The 23,600-nt window shown below is 44.7% G+C and overlaps 1 protein-coding gene across 2 annotated transcripts in view; it reads right to left on the bottom strand.

The window, feature by feature from the left end:
* CHST11 (carbohydrate sulfotransferase 11) overlaps positions 1-14,173 on the bottom strand; it is a 168,844-nt gene extending 154,671 nt beyond the window's left edge. The window contains exon 1 of one of the 2 annotated variants that reach the window (XM_055712475.1): positions 13,910-14,173. In XM_055712475.1, coding sequence (XP_055568450.1) covers positions 13,910-14,027 — 118 coding nt within the window. In that variant the 5' untranslated portion in view covers positions 14,028-14,173. The remainder of the gene's footprint in view (positions 1-13,909) is intronic. The other variant, XM_055712476.1, reaches the window with a different exon arrangement.
* Positions 14,174-23,600: the final 9,427 nt, after the last annotated feature.

Here is a 23,600-nt window from a genome sequence, read left to right as displayed (position 1 = left end):
AGACTCCTGCCCCCAAGATCTGGTCTGTGGTGCATCTGCCACAGGACTCTGCTTCAGCAGAGCCATGAAGGTAGAGAGTGCCCTGGTGCTGCAGAAGAGCAGGAACAGAAATAAAAGCAAAGCAGGAACCAACCCCTCCTTCCCACCAGCTAATTGCTATGGTCCACTTGAATATGAACACTGATCCCTGCACCCTCTGTTCTGGATGAGGGTCCTTCACAAGAAGTCACAGCCATACTTTAGCCGTGGATGCAGAAGCACAAACACAGGGTTCTCTGATCATGTATTTACAGCATGACACCCTCACAGCTGCCTCGCCTGCCTATAAGCAAGCCAGATCATTTGGGTCATAAGTGCTTCACTTGCAACTTCGACCTCTCAACCTTGTGTTGTACTGACAGATTATTGGCAGCCCAGGAAGACAAAGATTCCTTCCTTCTCCCTAAGGATCATCTTATAACACAAAGAAAGAAAGTAAAATAACATCTGAGTCTTATCCCCTGAAATTGACACTTCTTCACCTCTTAAAAAATGGCAAATCCACTTGCCAAAGGGCACAGGAACACATGGAAACTCAAAGAGCTGCTACATAATTTAAACACATACACACTGGTTTTCTGCTCAAAAATCAGCTCCTTTATTTTCCAGCTGTGTGGCATGTGATGTGCCATTCCTACACGCTTTCACTTGAGGGTGATGGGTACATGTTCTTCCATTTTGCTACCTATGTTGTGCTTAAAACTGCCTACAGCTAGAAAAGATGACGAACATGACACAACCCAGCTACTTCCAGCAAAGAAGTTAGATGGGCATGGGGGAGACTCCACATCTATTTTTAGGCTATAGTTGAAATTTTAAAGTAGCCCCTCTCCCAAACACTCGAAAGCAGATGTAGTGTGCTGGCAATCTAGTACCAGCCACAACTTTTGACAGCAACATTTTTCATAATTCAATGCAAAATCAATCTGACAGATGAGCCAGCAGCAAACAAACCCCAGAATTTCACAGACAAGTACGTTTTTTACTATGCTAGTTTGACTGAGGGGGGAACAGCATCTTACACATCAGGAAGGGAGGGAAGAGGCAGGAAGAAAAACATTCCTAGCTGCCTTGCAGCACTGACAAAAGGTCTGTCTCTTCAAAATGCCTCACTGCAGCTCACAGACTACAGCTGTTAGCCCTGCACACTTGTGGGAAACAGTCATGCATGTTCAGCAAGATAAACGGGAAGTTTTTGTTTCCAAGTTTTTTTGTTTCCAAGGAAGTTTCCAAGACTGAGGTAGAAAACACCCTTTCAAAACTGTTGAGTAGGATCAGTTCCCCCCACCTTGAGCAGCATTGCATAAAGCATTACTTCTGATGCTCCAGACCTCCACAGGAACCAAAAAAGATGCTAGATTGAAATGAGACCATTCTGAGCAGCAGCAAACACATTAATTAAATGCTATACCAAAGATTTTATTGTATGTGCTCTTTTTTTTTTTACATTTAAATAAGCTTTGATTTGCTGGCAAAGCCTCAGACCTGGGCACACAAGCAAAAGAAAACAAAAAGGGAAGAGGCAGACCTTTTTGTCACCTATATTGATTATCAATCCAGTAAAAGTTTCCCTGGCAAAAGCTGCCCAAGCACAATGCTACCCGAAAACAGGCTTGCTATTTCAGAAAACGGATTTGTAAGCACAGGCATGGCCTCCACCTCTGCCTACATCCAAACCACAGCATGACATCTCAATAGACATTTGTGTAATGGCATTGCCATGACACTTTCACCTAGACAACCACTTATCTGTGTTGAACACTACGTAAAAGATAACCTTTCCAAACAAAGAAAAGGCTGCCTGTTGCTTAGTGTGCAAGGGAGAAGGTAGCTGAAGTGCCGTCTGCACAGTGCAGGAAAGAACTGGCAGCAGAAACCCAGTCTCCTGACCTTCAGTCCCTCTTTCATTAGGCAACACTATGCTCCTAGTCAATGACTACGTCCCTCAAGCGATGGGAGCACCAAAGACGCCAGATGTTTCCTAAGCAGCAAACTTTGCTGTACTCACCTTGAGAAGGTGGGCATTTTGCTGCTTGCTTCCAAGCTCTGTATATACAACCTGACTTCAAGCTGGACACACAATGCTGAAGAAGTATTAAGAAGGCACTACCTAGAATTACTTCCCAAGAGCTAGTGAGGACCTTTGATGCTTTGTCTTCAACCTCTGATCCACAAAAGAAAAGCCCTTCAGTATTTGTCAGGGCATACAGAGGGAACATTTATACTTTAAAAACCTAAACATAAAGGCAAACCACAGTGGGGAAAAAAAAGAGAAACATGAACTGTTTATGCCTCTGTTCTGTAGTCCAACCAAGCAGAGCGTGCCTGTATCTTAGCATCAGGGCTCTGATGCCCTGGGGCATGCAACACATGATCCCACGGAGGCAACCCCTTGTACAGGAGAGATCATCTCAAAGCCCCATGTACCTGCAACAGGAGGACTTTCCTGGCAGGAGCACTACAAAGGACACACAAGACTGTCCACAACAGTCATCCTCACAAGCCTAGAGCAACCCAGATGGGGCTGCAGTGGTGTCCCTTGGGCTGAGCACTGGGACCTTGGTTGGGCCCAACATCTAGTTTGTACTACGGTCTATTCCAACCCCATAGGGGATCACAGCCCTTAGATCACGCAAGCACCAAGATCCACAAAACCATCCCACCCTCAAGTTTTCTTCCTGAATGTGCCACTAATCTGGTGGGAAACCATTAACCAAATCCCTGCAAACATACCCTTCCTGTCCATGCCTCAGTTTCCCTAGATGTAGACTGAAAAAGAAAGCATGGACCTATTTTGTGGAACATTTTTAAGCCTTCTGGTTAAAAGCAAAGTATTGCTAACACAGAAGTAGACTTGGGCCCAAAGTCAAAGACTTCTAGAAATACTGTTCCTAACTTGCTGCTAGTGAAAGTTTTCAACTGCAACAGACAGCAGGAAAGCACAGAGTTGCCATTAACCAATATACACCACACATTGCTTGACATTCAGCAGTGTTTCCAGGCTCCCATAATGCTGGAGAAGTACACCAGGCACAAAGCATTCTGGCAAGGTAAGAGCAGTTGAGGCACAATCTGATGACAAGAGATCCCTTCACAGCTGGAAAGGGAGAATGAAATTATTTTTTCTTGGTCACATCCCAGTGAATGCAGAAACAAGCAAAAGGTCTGAAGAGTACAAAGAAAACTAAAACAAGGGGGGGAAATAGTCTATGTAAAGATTGGTAATGGGAAACAACCCAAGCTAGTGTGGACATGCAAGAATTATGGCCTGTCTCCCTTGGTGCCCAACCACACTGGAGGGAATGAAACGCATTTCTAGTTGCGCAAAGAGTTCTCACAGTAAGGTGTTACCATGCTGCTTACAGCATTCCTGAGATAGATGAGTCTGTTAAGTCACTGACATTATACTGAAGTATAGGCTTTGTGCATTAATTATCATTCAAACACAATAGCCCTGTGTATATTTTGTTCTGCAAACTGTCCTAGCATACTCTGCAAAAATTCTCCTTTCTTTACTCTGCAAGATTTTAAGAAAAGCATCCAGGAAACAGACAACAGAATGGGGAAAGACTCACCAAAAACACTGATGTGTTCTGGAGAAAGAAAAACCAAAACACCAGGCTGGATCAAGACAACCAAATATGAAGACAATTTTAATTAAGTCATGTCTTTTCATGATTTCATTTCAGCTCATTTAGTATCTCAAAAGAGTTTTATCTCAAAATAGTTAACAACTCCAGAAGCTCTAACTTCTTCCCAGTTTTTTCTTTAACGCAATTACATCTTTGCTGTTGCACCAGAAATATTAATAGCCTTTTCTGCGTGGGATAAAGAAGCTGTACAGCAGGACCAGACTACTTCCATCACATTGATGGCCTGCATGCTAATGGTTACGTATAGCTTACCTGTCAGTGCCATTTCCACTGAAACTAACGACACACAACACACCCTTCAATACTTCAAGCATGTATCTCTATGGGGAAAAAGCTACCATTCACTTCAATGCAGAAGTACTCTGTGAAGGACAAGCAAGAAAGCAGAAAAGCAAAGCTGTGTATTGCTCCATAGGAAGACAGGGACAAATTCTGCTTTTTCTCACAGCAGCTTTGATACGGAATTGATATAACCAAGTCAATGGAGCTGACCCATATTTACAGGGGAGGAACGGTTCAGAGCTCCACTCAAGCCTGCAATCCTGTATTTCTGCCACCACAGGGGGACACGTGCCCTTCATGCAATTCAAGAAGTGGCCCAGCAGAAGTAGACCTGACCCAGTGCTCACTAAAATCAACTGAAAAGCAACCATTGATTCCTCCAGTCAATCATGCAGACCTCATAGAATCAATCTACCAACAAATTCAAACCACTCAATGTGCTCCTTTCATAAAATTTTACAGCTTGCCCAAAACAAAACCCCGAACCCAAAAGCCTAGCAGGCAGCCATGTTCATCCTATTTGAGCTTCCCTAAACTTGCCACAAAGTACCACCAAGTCTGAGTTGGGAAGAGAAGGAAGGTGGAAAGGCAGAGATCGGCTGGCACAGTCCACAGAACTGGCAGCGCAACAGCGGCAGGAACTTTGCACAATGCCCAGTTGACTGATCCTGCAACAATGACTAAGCCAAGAGACAAGGGGACACAGTAATGTCCAGGAGGCAGAGTATGTATGTCATCAACTTCAAAATTACGTGCACACATACACACCCGTAACTCCAAAGATAAAGTGCTTATCCCCATCTGGAAAGTCAAATATATTTTAGAATTTAATCAAGACCAAAATAAATAATCAAGACAGGCTTTATCAGTTTTATATTTATGACCCCAACCGACACATTTTATTAATCACCAAGTGTTTCAGAAGTGTTAATTCCCTCCTCCTCAGTTACTATAAATTCTCTACTCTCACTTCCAACACAGGCTGTAAAAATACAGATTACTAGAAGGACATATTTGGCTCCTGGTACCCACCAGTGTGGGTGCAAAATGTGCTATTCTGTGTCAGGTCACTTCAGATAATACAAACGTTTGTTCCGCCTGCGTACCAAACAACTTTAAAGCACAATAATGCAAATAGTCTTTAAAAGGATTTAACTACCTAAAGCTCTTTGTTTTAAGACAAGGTATTATAGTGAAGATCATCCGTGGGATCCAATTATAGTCACCTTATCAATTATATATGCCTACCTTCCCCAATACAAAAATCCCTACAAGTTACCCACTTTAAGCTTTTTGATCCCCTTACATAATCATTTATCAGCCAAAAAAGCATGAAAATTACTAGCTACAATATCATGTTACATGACTTCAGAAGGCATTACTCTGAGGGTCCTGAAAGTCACCTTTTTACTATTTACAAAACATACCTTGAATTGCCAGAATGTAAAAATCAAAATAAAACAAACTAGGAAAAAAACCCCCACAGTTCTCTGCTTTTTACAGAGGACAGTGTGTTTGAGAAGCGGAATGAAACCCTACAAAGCATTTTATTCCTTGTGGATTATCATGTGCAGACCCCACAGTTAAAAACCATCATTTCCCACCACTCAGCCAAGTAACATAAAAAGACGTAATCTTTTAACACAGATTACCAAGGACGGCATCTTTCAGCCCTGAGACAACTTTCAAAGCAGCAGCAGCAGCTCCTTTACAGACCAAGCATGGCTGAAAAGGACCTTATCCTCCTCTTTCATCTACTAGAAGACAGAGAGAGAAGGGGGCCCTGATCCTGCAAAACCACACACAGAGATCACTTTACTCACATCCTTGAAATCACAGCTACTTCTCAACACAGAAGAAAGAGCAGACAACATTTACCAGATGAGTATTTCACACCTGTTTTCCCATGGTGTGACCCACCTACTTTCATGACATTTCCTTGATAGAGTTACCATCTCCCAAAGCCCTGGAATCACAGTGCCATGAGAAATTCTGCTTGATTGCATTGTTTGTATTTTCTATTTCCCCCAGCACCTTCTTTTAAGTTTCTTCATAGGAGTGTGAAGCCATTGCAGCAGTGATTGATAGTAACGGATGCAAAGTCATCCTTCAGTGTCTGCAGCCTGGCACAAACACGATGAAGGCTACCTTCAAGAAGCAATCTCACCATTTAAGCCGATATACCCCCATAAAAGTTCCTGCTCTTCTGCAGCCTAGAAAGATTTCTTAAAGTCATTACTTCTCTCAAGCTGGATGTTTCCAAACATGTATAAGTTGAGAAGAAATCACAGAAATGAGAAATGACACTGACTATACGTCTCAGTTAGCAAAACAACAAAAGCACCTATGTCCTTGGCACTTCTGGGATTTCTTTTAATAACAAAGAACTTCATATTCCTTACAACAGCCTTGTTAGGAGAAAAGGGTCGGTGCTTCAGAAATAACCCCCTTTGGACTGCCTGCATACAGATTTTGTAGGGGCTGCGAAGACAGGTGGGTGCTTGCGTGCATCCACATGCATTTGTGTGTGCTCTTTTTAAGTCAGCATTTTCTAAGTGCTCATACTCAGCTTTTTTTTAATCCAGAGAATCAAATTTGTCACGAGTGGGGGGAAAAAAAATAAATACTAAGTTTCCAAACCTAGCCTCAATGTCAGTCAGTACACTCTGATGACATTTTATTCCAAAGTTTCCAGTGGCACCCATCTATTTCTTTATGTAACATCCCTTTCTGATGCTTACAAGCTAAATGTTAATGCCTCATCTAGGACCTCATTTCTAATGTGTAAGATTAATAAGGCCAAAAGCAAAGCTGTCATGTACTTTCATTGCCAACACTGGGCAAGGTGTAAAAAGCAACCAAAAAGAGCATATTAGTTTAAAATACAAACAAACTGGATATTTAAATGTGAAACACATAAGGCAGGGAAATCTCTAATACAGGGAAGCCTTCCTGACTGGCACAGACACAAAGCTCGCTGGCTGCAAATTAACAAACGCTTGTGCTGCACCATGACTATACCATGCTCCGTAGTCAAAAGGCCGGTTAGCATGTCACAGGAATGAGAGTCCTGCCACCCGCTCTGGCTCTCCGAGACTTGCCCGCACACAGCTTTTCAACCCTGTTTAAATTCATAGTGTGGAACAGGTAAAACAAGCCAGCTTTCACAGACATCTGCAATTCCCATGTCCTACCCACCAGCCCGCAGGGACTGAAGAGGACATCGCAGAACGGGCAGAGCAGAGGACACACACTGCCGCCGGGACGGTCACCACCCTCCGTGCACTCACTCCTTATGTGTAAGTGCACATCATTTGTGAGCTGGTTGCTTTTCCTCAGATACTTCCTAGTGATACTACAGATGGTGTGGCAACCCAGAGGACAGTGGGGAAAGAGTCGAAAGCTAACACAGGCAATTCATGGGAAAACCTGCAACTTCAGTTTGGCAGGAGGGAATGGATCCACTCCAGACAATTTCACCAACAACTAACTCCTTATTAAGGAGCATGTGGAGAGGGCAAGCCAACAAACCACATTCTTCAATCTGGCATTAAATGAAAAATGGGGGATAACAACATTATGCAAAAGGAGTGACACAGTGTATATGCAGTAGAATTTTGATTTATTCATGAAACCTTAGTTTCAGGTGCCAAACAATTACATGAAAGGGGAAACACACTGCATCCTCTGCTGACTACATTCACAAAATTGGAGTCCAAGAAAATCCCTCTGTCTGAAGGCATGAGCCAGAGATAATTAGGAACTGAATTTTCTCATTGGTTCGCTGCAGTCTCTGGTGGTCTCATCTCTAGTTAGAGCACAAGGCTTGTGCCAGAAACACCACTTTGTCACATGCAAGCATTCTGCCCATAACAAAAGGACGCTATCTATAACCTGGATACTAAAACACAAATAATGAGGAATTAACTGAACTCTACAGTTTGAATTGCGACTGTAAGGACAAATAGCTACCTTGTGCACAAAGATCTTACGTGAATGGGCTCCACAGGGAACAGGAACATCCAACAAAACACGAACGTGCTTTGAAACATTATCCTTGTAATATAGTAGGTGGCTGCTGAATCTAAATGACCCACCACAGACATCTCTTCATCTTTATCCTGGACACGCCAGAGCTACACAAGTACAAAGTTCCTGAACTTAATTTTATTTCCTTAATGTGAAGGGGAAAACCACCCACTCTTTTCATTGACTTGAACCGGGCCCTTCACCCACGTGTGATTTTATATATGTTGACACTTAGACAAGTCACAAACAGAACTCAAACATTGGCCTTGAACAACACAAACAATCTACAAGAAAAGCCATCAGATTCAAACCCTTGTGTTACCCAACCCAGTCCTTAACTCCCTCAGGATCACCTTAGAGTTGATACATAATACATATGCATCAGACCAAAAGGCTTGAGAGGAAAAAACTGCTGGAATGACATTCACACAAGGACAACTGCTGCAGCTTTGTCAGGCAGGATTTGATACAGTACGTCTCGCAACAGCATCAAACAAAATACTCTTCCCAAAGACAACACTACTGTAACATGGATCTAATTTCTTCCAATTCTCTGAACCACTTTTAGATTTAGTTACATGGTACAGTACAAGATAAAATACTTATCGCTTCTGAGAAGTAATGGAAATAATTTAAGAATTCAGAAATATGCTCATCCTATAAAGAGATAAAATTGACATACTAGTTGCACTTGATCAACTGTATAAATTTGTTCAGAAAAAGCACTGGGGACTTCTGCTCTACATTTTTTGTTTTTCTAAAGGAAAAATAAAGCTTCCATTCACATTGACTTTACCTCTGATAAAGTTAGACTTCAGCCAAGTCATGACACTTTTACAGCTGTGAATACAGACTATCAATGCTATGAAAGTCAGCACAGTTTCCCAATATTGATTTACAATAACAAAAAAAAAATAATGTAAAAGCTTATAAAACTCTACATCATAGAAATAGCAACTGTGGAGTAATAAATATTCTGATAAATTAAAATTTATTAAGACATCAATGTGGGCAGTGCCAGGTAATTTTTGCTTGAACACACTCAGAAAGAGAGATTCTTATTTCTTAAAGTCAGCGAGCAGTTGCTGCAAAAAGCTAGACTCATATGTACTGCAATAGAAAAAGCTGCTCTTTCAATAAGCTTAATATTCACTAACCAGGAAGATTTTCAGACTATACAAGCAGCAGTTTAACCCTCAACTTAAAGCAGTTCCAGACTACCAGTACCTTTGAGAAGAGGGACCAGAGTTAATTTGCTCACACTGATGACGCAGTCCCATGGAAATCAGTGAAAAGCTTATAGGGATACCAACAAAAAGATACAGCACAGCCCCCTCGCAGGCACACGGCAGGGCTTCTGCCCGAGACTGGGGGATGGATATCACTGCATGCAATTAAATGAGGGCCAGACTCTCGTGGCTGACAAATGAACTCCATTTCTCTGTATCCCAAACAGAATAATTTAAAACCAGTATACAGGGTCCATCAAAGGAATGCCACACACCCACTGCTTTGCAGATCTCATTCCCCTTTATAAGCAGGGGAGAAAGCAAGGATCAATTGCAAGATGGGAGACTGCTGCATTGATTTTCAAACAGAATCTTCCATCAAAACCAATGCTGAGCTTGTCTTCAGACACAAGGAAAAAACCTCATGTGATTTGTCCTCAGATATAAGGAAAAAACCCCATGCCATTCAAGTTGTTCTGACATTTGAGCAAAGGTAGACATCAGCCTTCTGTAGGAACAAGCAGCTGTCAGTCATACAGTGCTGCACATGTAACTGAGAAGACCATGGACAGGAGTCAAGTCCGAGGGTCTAACCTTTGTTAGCATCCATAGAAAAACAGAAGTCTAAAACTGGAGATTAAAACCAGAGCAAAAACATTGGAGGGAAGCAGAAATCAGGTTTAGAATAAGTTATTTTCATAAAGCTGTCTCAGGTAAGATAAAGACAGTATTATTTTTTCTACCTTTGTGTGGTATTTTTCATCCTGAAGGAGAACAGCACCAGTATGACCCCCACCTAGCCTAACTTACCCACACACAATCCCCCTGCTCACTGCAGCTGGGGTGCCTACAGAAAAAAAGCAAACATATCCAGGAAAGTGTAAGCTAAGGACTTGTGAGCAAACTGATTTCATAGGAGAGTCAGCAGATAAAACTATGATGGGCTGTCATATAAACCCCAAAGACTGACCGATCATACACATGCAGAAGATCCAGGAGCATGAGGCAATAATCAGCTTGCACTCAGTTATCCAGATAGCATATGGCAGGAGAGTGAAGGGGGAAGTTATTCTAAGCAAAGAGCTGGGGAAGTCAGTCACATATTGCTATATATCCAGCTATAGCAAACACCGCAGAATGTTTTTTTTCTATTCAGAAAAGGCTAGACATGCAACAGGAAAACACACCAGAGTCCCTGCTGTCATTTCCTTCAGGAACAGTCCCCCAAACCCACAGATAAGCCACAAAAGCCAGGATAATCTCCAAAGTTTCCTTCGCAGTGCTCCTGAGCAGTGGAGAGCAGCACCATTCCACCTTCCTCCACCAACTGTTCAGGGAACGTCATTTGGGAGGGTTTCCCCAGCACATGGGCAATCTCTGCCAAAATTCAGACAATGCAAAGGTGTATTAACTGGACAGCACGTTTACCACTGGCTCCCCCACAAAGGACAGGTATGGAGCCAAAAAGAACAAAGAGTAAAAAGCACCTGACCTCCTTCCAATATGCTGACATTTGAGATACAGCACAACAGACACAATATCACATTCCTTTGCGAGGATAAGGCTAAGCTCGCCTTCACTGCTTCAGGCTTCGGGTGTTTTTTTTACCGTTTTTGTCTTTAAGAAAGGCTTCTGTTAACTATGACATTTTCCTATTTATTTATCCGAAAGGAAAAAAAAAAATTGTCAGCAGAAATTTGTGTTTCTCTTGTGTTTCTCAAATGGATCAAGAGATCCACATTCAGACCTCCAAAAACAGAAAATGCCCATCTAACAGATGAAGAGCTGTCTTGTCCCTGAGGGGTGCTAGACTCATCATTTGGTGGCCTTCTAGCATCTTTCACCTTCACTGTCTCACACTTAAAAGTTGTTTGGAAAGCTCTGTAGGCAGTGTCCTGAAATTCACCAAGAGAACTTGTGTGTGTGTGACAAAATTGCCAGATTTTGAATAAGGAGCTGACGCTTCCTGTGAGGAACTTAACTGAAAACCTTGTTTTCCATCCAAAAGGTTTGGGTGGGAATTTTTCAGCTCACTCTGATTGCAAAGTGCCTACCTTAGAGAGCGTGGTAAGCTACCAAGACTGACAGGTCGCAAGCCACGTTATGAGAGACTGCTCCTTCCAGCAGCAGTCCAGAGACACATACGCCAGCAGACACCAGCTACGATGTTGAACACCCTCCACAAGAACGGCATCATACAAGATTCTGAAAGCTCTTAATACCTCCAGTCCCATTCCACCCGGCATATACACTGCCCAGGGTCCAGCTCCAGTGAATTTAGACATACATCAAGAAGGGTTATTAATGTATCTTAAAATAAGGCTATAAAGCCTCAAAATGATCTGCTGATGTATAGTACATTGGCATGTGTACTGCCTCCCCCTCCCCTGACCCTTCAAGAACTCCACATTAATCTACACTTGCACCACCAAGATGGTAACACACATAATCACACAACAGCTATCTGGTGAAAATAGCTGTTCAAGCCTTACAAACCACTTGTAAACCAAACAGCCACACTCTATGTGGGTCTAGATTAGAGTTTGATAGGTTTCTAGCAGTTTCCACTAAAGAAAGAGCCCCCACAAAAAAGCAGAAGTGGTTATGATCAAGAAGGTACAGTAAAACAGACAGGTTGTGATTGCATTTATTTCTATATCTACTCCACTTACACTAACCTAAATATGTATAAAACAGAAAATGGGTGCGGATTGTCCTCCCAGTGGTTTCACAGCATCGCACTCCCTCCTCAGAGTTTATGGTAAATCTTCTCATTTATTCTAAAATCTCGACCTATTTATAGTTTCACAATAGCACGAATATAGAGCCATGATCTCCAGCAGTTCGCTATGAAGCACACTGAGAATTCTTGAAAGGCCATTTTTCTACATTCAAAAATTTGTAGAAAAATATTCAATTTAATCTCTCACCTACCACATGCTGAGTTTGTGTTCTAGCAGTATAATTCATCTGAAACAAGGGGAAATAATAACTCTTGGCTGAATTTTCTGAATGTGTGTGCGAACTGTATTAGCTGTGGAACCCAACCAGTGAAAATATACTGTTATTAAATTGGTGAAGCAGTGTACGGTGCATCGGAGCCCTGAAGTAAAGCCTTCCTAGGGTCTGCTAAGGGCTCAACACTCCTTGTGAAACCAGTAAGCATGGAGCAGATGCGGCAGGAAAGAAAAAATACGCTAATTTTTCCAAGGAGTTGGCAGGTATTAACACAGATGGGCACCATACGAGAACACATTCATCAAGCAAATGATACCAAATTTGGAGGAGCAGACAACCGATAGAAAAACGCCAAGCGGGACTTGGCTTCACCACAGAACAGCAGACCTACTGATTCCTAATCCTATCAGCGGACTGAGCCTCTCCCATCTGACTCCAAAAACTTTAAGGAAAAATCGCTCCTGATCAGCGACGGTTTGGTAAGCCACAAGCAGGGAAAGGAAAGTCAAACCGAATACGCCCTTTCTCTTTTTCACAACCTGCCGTTCCATTTTTGCTACAGCTACGCCCGCGGTCGCGGCGTCCGGCCACCGAGCTCCGCCGGTGCGGCTGCGCTGCCCGTCCCCGAGCCCCGCGCCCCCGCTCAGCCGTCGGGTCCCTCCAGAAAGACACCGCAAGTACAACTCCCACCTCACGCCTCGGGCAGGAAGGGGGGAAAGCGAGACAGGCAGATGAAAATGGGGTTTTTTTCTAGTTTCTATTAGCCCTGCTAGACCGATGCGGCAGCGAGCCGCCCGCGGCGGGTCCGTGCGCGCAGCACTGAACCTCCCCGACAAAACCGCGAAGCCCCGCGGCCCAGCCCCGCCTCTGTGCGGCTCCGCTGCCCCACGAGCGACTGCCACGGCCGCCTGTACCCCTGCCCCCGGCATAGCCCTGTCCCCAGTGCCCACCGCGCCTGGAAACTGGGAAACTGAAGTCGCGCTCGGTAGCCCGGAGTTTGGCTCAGAAACGGCGGCTCCGCCGCACGCCGGCCCGCAGCCGGGCTCCCTGCAGCCGCCCGTGCCCGGCCAGGCGCTCCGCCCGATCACCCCGGGGCCGAGCAGAAGCGGCCCCGCCGCGGGCAGGGACGGGCAGAGAAGGCCGGGGCCGGGCAGCCGCCCCGGCCAACTCGGGCGAGCCGGCGCGAAGTTGCCCGCCGGCGGTGGCGGGTGCTCCCGGCCGGCCGCGGTGCCCCCGACGCCCCCAGACGCGACCCGCGGCGAAGCCGAGTGCCCGCAGCCCCGGGGACAGGGGCTCGCCCCCTTCGGCGCAGTGGGACCCGCGGGGGCCGGGCAGCTCCCAGCGCCGCTCTCTGCCGCGGCAGGTTCGCCGGCCGCCGCCGTCCCCCTGCCACCAAACACACGATGTAAGGCAACAGATAATAAAATAAAATGCAAGACCACCCAACTTTCCTTCCTCCCGCGGGAAGTTTCCTGCGGGGGGCGAGGCGACCTCCCCGCGGCTGCCCCGGGCGGTGGCCGGGACGGGGCTGCAGCGCGCTGCGCCCGCCGCCCAGCCCCGCGCCTGCCGCAGCAGCTCCGGGAGGCGAGAGCCGGGGCCGGCGGCAGCCAGCGAGGGCTCCCGGGGCGCCCGCCACCTGCGCCGGCGGGGAGCGGGGCCGGCGCGGAGCCGGGCGCTGCCCTCCGCGGTGCCGGTGGGGTTGCGGTGCCGGTGCCCTACCTGGGTGCAACATACTTTGGAAATAGAAGATGACGAGTATGAAGGAGCCCACAGAAGTGACCAGGACCATCCTGCACACCCGGTTCATCCTCATTACTTCCAGCACCGCCGGCTTCATGGCGTTGTCCGGCGGCGCAGAGAGCGGCGGCGCAGCGCGCACGGCTGGCGCTGGGAGCCGCTCCGCGCCCGCGGCGCTCCGAGGAGGAGCCGCCGCCGCCGCGCCGGAGGATGCCCGGGCGCCCGCGCCCCGCACAGGGGGGCGCTAATGCCTGCGCTGGGCGTGACCACGCCGCGCGGCAGGCGGAGGGGCGCTCTGCGCGGCGCGGGGGGGAGGCGGGCCAGGCGGGGAGCCGGGGAGGAGCGCGCCCCCCCCCCCGCCGAGGGGAGAGATGGTCCCGCCCGGCGGCGGCGGCGGCAGCGGGCGGGGACGCGCCGGGCTGCCTCGAGGGGCCGCCGCCGCGGGGCGCGCTCCGCGGGGGGAGGAGCGGGGCGTGCCGGGCGCGTGCGGGCGCCGCAAGGGCCAACGGGCGTCGCCGGGGCGGCCCCGGCCCTGCCCGCGGGTGGCGGCGAGCGGGCGGCGGCGAGCGGGCGGCGCGGCCCTGCTGCCTGTGAATCCGTCCGGCTGCGGGCCGCTCCGGCCCTCCTCGGGGGCGCTGGGCCCGCCGGCCGGGAGCGGGGCCGGCCCGGGCCGCCCGCCGCCGCCCCGCGCGAAGGCGGCATCCCCCGCGCCCCCGGTGTGAGAGCCTCGTCTCCCGCTTTTCCCGAGCGTGTGCCGCCTGTCCCTGTCAGCCCGCAGTGCCGCCTCCAGGTCCCCTCCCGCTGTAGAGTTCCGTAAGGCGTTTTACGGCCCGTCCTTGTCGCGGTTCCGTCCGTGCTGGACTGTCCCGGCCGGGAGCTGTTAATACCCTTAACCGGTGTAAACGCTACTGAACCTCGCTGATGAAACCGGTGCCACCTGGCAGCCAGAAATGAAAGGGTTTGTTGTTCTTGAGTGCGAGACTTCAAGTGTTCTGAATTCACTGATTGCTCATTTGCCCGCGGAAAACAAAAGGCTTTCCCCCACAGTTCCCCCACCGAAGGCCACCTCTGGGCAGTCGGGGATAACAACAGGCGAGGAGATGCAGAGCCTACGTGGGAGGAATGCAGAAGAGCTCAGTGCGCTGAACAAAAGGCATCGGCTTTGTCCACGGGTGCATCGGGGTGTGGGATGTCGGGGGCTTCTGGTGAGCCGGGGGGGCCGAGCGCTGCGGGTCCGCCGAGCCCTGAACCAGGTTTCTGAGACTGACCACACAGCAGAGCTCCCAAACTGGGACTGCCCGTTCGCCCAGAGCGCGATGGGTGTCGAAAAGTACATTGCTGAATGAAATGAAATCGGCTTACTTGGCGATACACCATTTATCCTTGTGCTACGTTAACTGTTCTGTTCGCTCCTCTGATGCGCCCAAAGACTGGTTTGTGGTTGCTTTTCGTTTGTTTTTTTTTTTTTAAAGTGAAAATCATTTTGCTGATGCTGATACCATCTTCATGCATTAAAGGATTTTTTCCCCTCAGGTTTCTGTCTGTTCTTCCGATGTGGTTGTGGGGAGGGGTCTGTAAAATGAAAAGAGCGCTAAACAGACCCAGCCCAAAGCTGGGAAGCAAGGAGGGTAAAACAGTTTTTAAGCTAAAAATAAACACACACACACCCCCAGCCAACAAAACCAAAAGGTGTCAGTATTCCTTCCTGGGTAATTGTGACAGAAACAGGTAAAGTCATCAGGGTTTTTCATTTAGATTTTCCAAAAGCCCATTAAAAAGATTTTACCTCAAGGAGAAACCAATAATTAGGTAGACATTTGTAACAGAGTAGATTATTTAGGCTTGGCCTAGAGTCCCTTTTGTCAGAAGTAATTTCCATTGTTCATTAAGGTCTTACACAATATTTTGCTTACTTTCTGTAGATTTTTTCAGGTGTTCTTTTAAGCAGTTTTGATATGCAGTGACAATTTTCTAGTCTTCCTAACAGAGAGGAAACTTTAAATTGATTTTTCTCTTTTAAATCCAGACCTCAAATGTAATTCTGTGAAAAACACTAGATAAAGAGAAGTACTCATGTGTAACATGTCGAAGTTGCAAATCTTTACGTCAGTCAACAAAAGTCAACCAGAAGCACAGCTTGGCATTTCAGCGTCCACCTGTCAATGCATACGCTGCAGCACAATAGCGACTGCAGTATTCTAACAGAAAGAACTGGACTGTATCGAGGAATCTGAATTAGACATCAGTGAATGAGGGCAAAAGCTTAGAAGTCAATACTTGGTCAAGTAACACAAGAATAGAAACGCTTTACGCTGCTAGAGAAGGTGGGCAGTCGCTCAGTGTGCCTTAACACAATAGTTATTCTTTCTTTCTGAGTGTCGTCCTCTGATGGAACGATGGAGCATTTTAAAGCAGCAGGAAGAAACTCACCAGCTGTGTTGCTATTTACTGTTAAAAGAACATTATAAAGGAATACCTTCATTATGGACACTGGCGATTACAAACTTAACATCCATACCCGCATGCTTGCAGCATCTCTGCAAATTTCAGACTGACAACCTTTCTAATGTCTGGGGAGTTCAGGGCAATGAAATGCAGTAGCCTGCGTTTTAGAGACTGAGACGGCTGTGCTTTGCTTTTCCTACAGAAAAGAGCATAATCGAGGGAACACAAAGAAACTCGTCTGTCTTTCCAGATGGGTGCCAAGTTATAGAACAGGTACATGAACAGCTCAGGCACTTCTAAAGCATACCTCTGGGTGGAAACTTCAGCAGCTGCAGAGCAGTAGGGAGTCCAGATAGTGCTGTAGGTGTGATCACCTACCATTCCCATGATAATAACCAGCATTCAGTGTCTCTGAATAAAAATAGTCTCTTCATCCAAGGGGCTTCTGGAAAAAAAGACTTAAGAGATTAAGAACCAGATGCCAGTGACATCAAAAGAAGGCCAGACAGTGTTTTGTAGATTATTTTGTACAACAAAAAAGATTTACAAAAAAAAACCCAACCAAACAAAGCCATCCACACAACTATTTATTGATAAAGCTTTAAAAATAACAAAACCACAGTTGAAAAACAGCACAGACAGAAATACAGTGTGTAGTAAACTCAGGGTGCAATTTCTCAAAAAATGGCAAGCAGGCTAATACTGAAGAGCACACTCAAACATGAAACAAAACTATTGGAAAATAGTCACCTATGAGAGACATATAGGTGTCTGTGCAACATTTCATCTATAATGAAAGAATCTCAGAAGTTACTTTGGTTTATACTGATTAGCTTTATCCTCTTAAAAACAGAAAGTGAAATACTCAGGGAATGTCTTCAAGGAGGGACAACTGTTATTACTGAAGGAATACGCACAAGCTTTAAGGCAAGTAAGCCGCCTTCGGATTTGAAACAGTAACAACAAATTTCAGACTCTGTGTCTATCTGTAGACCATTTTGACTCCAGTTCCATCACGACTCTTACCACCACAAGGTGCAGCAGTTAGGTGGATCAGAAAAATCTTTTGGATGTGTTTTCTGGTTATATTCTGTGGGGATGGTTTTTAACTTCCTCTGCCTAAAACAGCCATACCATAAAGAGACCAGGTCCCCTAAGGAAAAAGCGCATTGCTTTAATGATTCCAGCCAGTCAGTGGACCTCTCATTTGACCAGCTGCCCTAAACTGTGCTGTCTGAAGGTAGGATGTCAAACAAAAAAAGACCCATATTAATGGTCAGGCACCCACCCTACCTCATACTTTGTAAGGCCACATGCTGCATCCTAGGATTGCCTCTCAGTCAAAATGTGTTTAGCAATGTTATTAATATATGGTAACAGTCTTTTACGATACTGCTTCTGATCCCATTGGAAAAGATCACTGAGTACATCCCTACCCCAGCTGATTTCAGTGGAAGTAGGACAAAGCTCCTTTACCTACACAGATTTGTCAGTCAGCAGTTCACTGGATGCATGAATAAAAGGCCACCCACCACCACTGAAAACTGAAACACAGTCCTTTCTGGAGCTAAGTCTTGCCCCCTTCCTCTTCCCTGCAAATAAGAAATCCACATACATCAAACATTCCTAAAGCTGAAGAATCTGATGCTTTTCTGAAATACCTTGTCCCGCATCTTGCATTTTCTATGGTGATGCCTTAGGTGATAATGCCTTAACGCCTTTATACCCTGTGCAACCTGAAGAAGGTTGCAGAATTGGAAGGAAAGCCCATGTTCTTGCTGTGTCTAACTCTTGGTTCCAGGTAGATCTCCAGTGTCCTTCCCCAGGAAAGCAAGGGTTATCTTTGGGGTTTTTTCAGATTTTAGAATATGTTGTGCTAGATGTCACTCTGCTGCCCAGCTGGCTGCTCCTCTTTTAGAGTGGATTTCATCTGTCTTTGTTCTAAGTCGAACAAGTTTATGGCTTCTTGGACTGCGTGCTTCCCAGGAGATGCAAACCAGAATGATAAGAGGCACTATTTCTAAGAATCCAATGTGTGTTATCTGAAGGGTCATATCTGAAAAGCATTGGTGTCTCCACCTCCCCTGTACTGGTAGACCACAGATTAGTTTTGTGCTTCATTTGTCCATTAAGGAATTACAGCTTCCTTCCTTCTACACAAAACTCACTAGCAGTTTGTCCTGTGACCAGACCAGATTCTTCCTCTGAGGAGAGTCTGAGGAGCTAGGGAGCGGGACAGTATTTCCAGGGCTAAATATGGAGCCACTCCCATCTCCAAAATGCATATGGTACCTTTATTATTATCTATTAGTAATCTCTATTATTACCTTTATTATTAACTATTTGTTATTATTATCCTCAATAGAAAAACATCCAGGCAAGTTTTATGAAGGTTCTCTCTAGTGCAGATCCTTGTAAGAAACATTTTTGCCAGAACAGTACATGCTTGGTCTGCAAGCACACTAAGCCGTGCTGCTTAGTGTCAGTTTGCTGACAAGACTGGATGAACATGCTTGTGTCTCTTAAAACCAAGAACAATGCTGTAGATTTAAATGAGTTCACAATGCTGACAAAAGTTTCTGTTGTAGAACTGGCTTGATTTAACGGGGGCAGAATGCAGGATCATGGTTAAGTTAAGATACATGAAAAGACAAGCATACATTTGGCTCAACCTAAATTCATAAGGAAAGCAATCAGGAGAAGCAATATGTGATGTATTTCAAGATTAAAGTAGAACCTACAAGCAAATTCTGTGGTTGATGCAAGACCGCTGAGATATTAATTGCAAAGCTCTTAGTTAAAAGATTTGGAGGAGATAGGCATAGAGCCAAATTTTTTTAAGCTTTGTTTAAATGATGTAATTTCAAGAGGCAATGGATGCCTATACCTCTACCCACTGTGATCAACAGCAGTAGTGGATCAAACCCAGAGGTCTGGCACTGTCCAGGACAATGTCATTGGCTTTGTCAGAGGAAACATCAGTAAGCTCTGCAACAGGTATCAGTGGTCAAGTCTGCCAAAAGACTGGCATTTGCTTGCGACATTTATTAGCTAGAACTTGGCTTTTGTCCTGCAATGCAAATGGCTGCACTTGGGGAACACCCCCCAAAAATGAAATCCAAGAAAAATTCTAATGCATCCTGTCACCACAGCTACAACCAGAGCAGCCGATGCAAAGCAGGCACTGTAATATTTGCCAAGTTCCACTGAAGTTTAGCTCTCTCTCTTTTTTTTTTTTTTTACCCTATGTGCACTTCCTTTGCAGTTTTCCCCGTTGCTAGTTAAGGACACTTTTTATGAAGTGAAATTATTGGAGTAAAGCTTAACAAATGTAAGAGCCAAGGCAGCTGCAAGGCAAGCTGTTCTGCCCATGCAAATTCCCCTTGTATTGAGTTAGTTCCCTTTGTTAAAAGGACTTTTAAAAGGGCAAGTATTTTCCCCAGCAATGGCAGCGCACCCTTAAGCTGCTCTGAAATTCAGATCTCTTTTTCGACTGACCTTAGGGCATCATCTGAAGTGTGACTCAGAGCACACAGAGGCTGAAAGAAGAGGAATTACTGGTTTTCCATAGGGTAGCTCATCCTAATTTTATTCTCAGGCTCCGGGGATTACTCATGCTCTTCAGAACACATTGCTGGCATCCTGCTATGCTGCTCATTAGACACAAGGGTCTCAGAATAAAACCTACTAGCCAGGAAGGCAGGATGCTATAGCTATTGGCTAGCAGAAGCAGCACGCCACCAGGAGAGTACAAACTGCATACACTTTACAAAACATAAGCATGCTTGTTCCATTCACCCTGCAGCACTTTCTCAGCTAAAATCCAAGCAAGCTGCTTTCAGGAGCGAATTGATTTGTCTCCTCCAAGAGTTGGAGTGGCTTATATGTTACTCTGGGGGGAAAAATCCAGCTGAATAGGAATGTACACACATACTTAAAAAAGAAAAACTTCTTTGCGGAAGACGTGAAGAGAATCAAAGAAGAAATCATTATCAGGGAGTGGTGGGAAGGAACAAGGCAAATATCTACCCCACCAAAAACAAAGAAAAAGCAAACTGGAAAAAGTTACTTAGATTGTCACCATTCTAGTTTTTTGAATTAAACCCAAAATAATCTCCTGTGTTTAGGGATTTTTAAAGTGACTTAACATGATTGTTTGGCTTTTCTGAAAGTCTCTGATCATTTCCGATTATGTAAATAAATTGCTGATATTTTCTGTAAAGTGTTTCTTCCAAAACTACTATTATTGTCACTTCTAGGGTAAGTCCATCTCACCAACTCTTCTATTCCATCCAGCTGGTCTCCAATTGGTCAAATGTCAATACATGGTTGGTCAACAGACAGGAATACACATTTATGTGACACAATTAATTTGTCCTGTTTTAGACATCTGAAATGCAATTAGATGAATCATGCCCTGAAAGTGCCCATCGACTGAAAAGCTCCTGGACGTCTAGCTCCACTACAGACCTATACTGTACATAGGGAAAGTTAGTGAAACAAATGCCAGCACAAGCTTCTAAATCTTTTTGTTTTGAAGGGAATGTTGCCAGATCTCATATTTTCTGCACTCTAATGTTTAGCATTAGCTATATCCTGTTTTCTTGTCAGCTACCTTACAAAATACCTTGCACTCAAAAATGGGACCACATTTGTCTTTGTTACTTAAGCACGTTAATTTCAGTAGAGGTTGTTTTAGGTCAATAATAAGTCCTCTCTTTTCCTATAATTTTTCCACACACACAAAAAACAATTAAACACAAATTCCTTCTTTTTTTCCTAAAAAAAACATTCCCTTTATAAGATGTTTCCCATTTAAAGTTTTAACCCTATCTGAAAATTCGATACTTTCATACAAGATTTTAGTTCATTATGATCACCAGAAAATCCTTTTTTCTTTTTTTCTTTTTTTTTTCCCTTTTAGGCTCAAACTGTAGATAAACACATATCCTCTTTCCTAGAATTTGTTCAGAAGACCATTTTAAGTCCACAGCTGCTGGGAAAATCTTCTGTTCTTTTTCAGTGGTGGAACAAGTTCTGTGCAATTTTTCATTCTAGTTTACATGTATAACTACTACATGTTCAGTTTATGCACATATTTGATTTAAATGTATGCTTAAAGTCCTTAGGTTTTACATGTGTTGAAGGTTTTCCAGAATCAACAGAAAGTCAATGTAGTCTTAAGTGGAAAGTCACATAGCTCTTACGTTGTTACACTTTTCCTATGTCTCATTCCTCCTACGCTTGCACTATGAGAAAAAAATCCACTGTAGAAGTATGAGTGTGAAAAACAGATCCAAGGTTGAAAACAAGTTCTTTGTGCCCAAAGGACAACTGCACTACTGAAAATCATCAGACTGAACAGGAGAGGCAGCAATTCGTACTTACAAGTAGAATTTTTCTCACTGTCTAACACTAGAGTGACCTTAGGCTTGAGATGTGCTATGAGGTGCTTAACTGAAAAGCACTATGGGATTGTAAGGAGCAGTTTAGAAATGCATCTAAAATAAAAGCATTTTCTAGAGCTAATTAAATGCTAGGGTTTTTTTCTCTTTTACCATCCCTTCTCAATTAAAAGGTGTGACTTCAGGGATTCTTTCTTTTTAAAGGATGTTTAGGTGATATTACAGGAGAGGAAACAGAGATAATAAATAACACAGCAGCGGCTGAAATAATATTATCCAACCTGTAAAGACATTTTTCCAAATCACTTCACCAGTATTGCATCTGTGTAATGAGGTTACTACTTACCTTTCCCCTCTAGTGTGGCTCCCCATTCTTAGGAACCACCTACACTGGAGTTACGATTCCAACAGTGCTAAGAAGTCTCCGCAAAGGAGAATACGACTCGGCTCCAGCAGAGAGAATGTATAAACCCTGTTGATAACTGACTATGAAAACCCACAGCTTACATGGTGAAGCATATCTTGACCTAAGGAAGAGAAAAGGTTTGAGTTTATCACTAATTTAATCATACTAAGAAAAATTAGCACAATTAGAAAGGTTACCCAGTTTTAGTAATTTGCTAAGTTTTCCTTCAGCAGTCCAGAAGGCAAAAGGGATATTTATGTCACCTTTCTTCTGAACAGCAAGTTAACAACTTCGTACGGAGCAACAGCAGCAACTACTGAATGCTTTTCTTGATCCATTCTGATACGGTTTCAGATCTGGTTTGTGAAACATGAGCCATAATTCTATCAAAGCTTATTGCTTCCTGGAGATGGGCTAGGATAACATACCCATATTGACTCTACAACATCTATCAAAGGCTGATGAGGAATGAATACCATTAAGCTGTCTGTTTGACCCTGCACTGGAAGAATGGCCATTTGCTATATATGACTCGGGGAGGGGGGAGGGGGGGCGGGGAACCAACACAAAAACAAAACACTACCAAACCAAAAAGAAATGCTTTCTGGAGGCTCTGTGCTGCCTCATTGCTTTCTTATGGTCAATATTTAAGTAAAACCAATAGAAAATGCATATACATAGTTTGAACTGCAGCAGTTCACAACTTTGATGACTTTCAGACCTGTGTTAATTCCCTTTTCAGTGGTCTCAAAAATCAAATAAAGTTGCAAATGCATTCTGAAAGACACACTGTTTTCTCAAAAAAAAAGTGCAGCTGAGAAGAAAGTTTTCTGTCAATGCAACTGCAAAGTATACTTTTCAATGTCACAAAAAGGACTTCAAATCACTTTATAAATAATAACTGCTGGTACAGCATCCATTTCAGTGAGAGAACTTCAAACTCAGATTATTGGAAAGCAAACTGATCTACTTCCACTGACAGAGTGCCACCCTTTCAGGAAATCATGTCATACAACTGAGCCGGCATTTGACATAACCAGCGAGAGTGAGATCTTCTTAAGAGGAGATCAGATTCTGGAGGACAAAGAAATTGCTGTGTTGTCAGGAGATACATTGACAGAAGCTTGCGTCTCCACATGGTGCTAGCTGTTCATTCTCACCAGGACTGGAGACTTCTGATACCTTTGTGTGCATCATTTACCAAGTCAGCTCGCTGTGGCCATACTCCAGCTGAGTGCGGTAGGTGAACCTGCACTAGTTGCCAGACCCCCACGCCGGTGCTCCGTTACACCCCCCCAACAGGATAGGCAATAGAAAATAAGATGGAAAAGCTCATGAGTTGAGCTGAGGACAGGGAGATCAATTAGTGTAATTGATTAGAGTTCAATTAGTACCAATTAATGTAATAGGCAAAACA

The sequence above is a fragment of the Falco cherrug genome, chromosome 5 (assembly GCF_023634085.1).
Source record: "Falco cherrug isolate bFalChe1 chromosome 5, bFalChe1.pri, whole genome shotgun sequence".
In the NCBI taxonomy this organism is placed as follows: Eukaryota; Metazoa; Chordata; class Aves; order Falconiformes; family Falconidae; genus Falco; species Falco cherrug.
The sequence above is the reverse complement of the archived record's forward strand: the minus strand, read 5'-3'. Positions and strand labels throughout refer to the sequence as shown.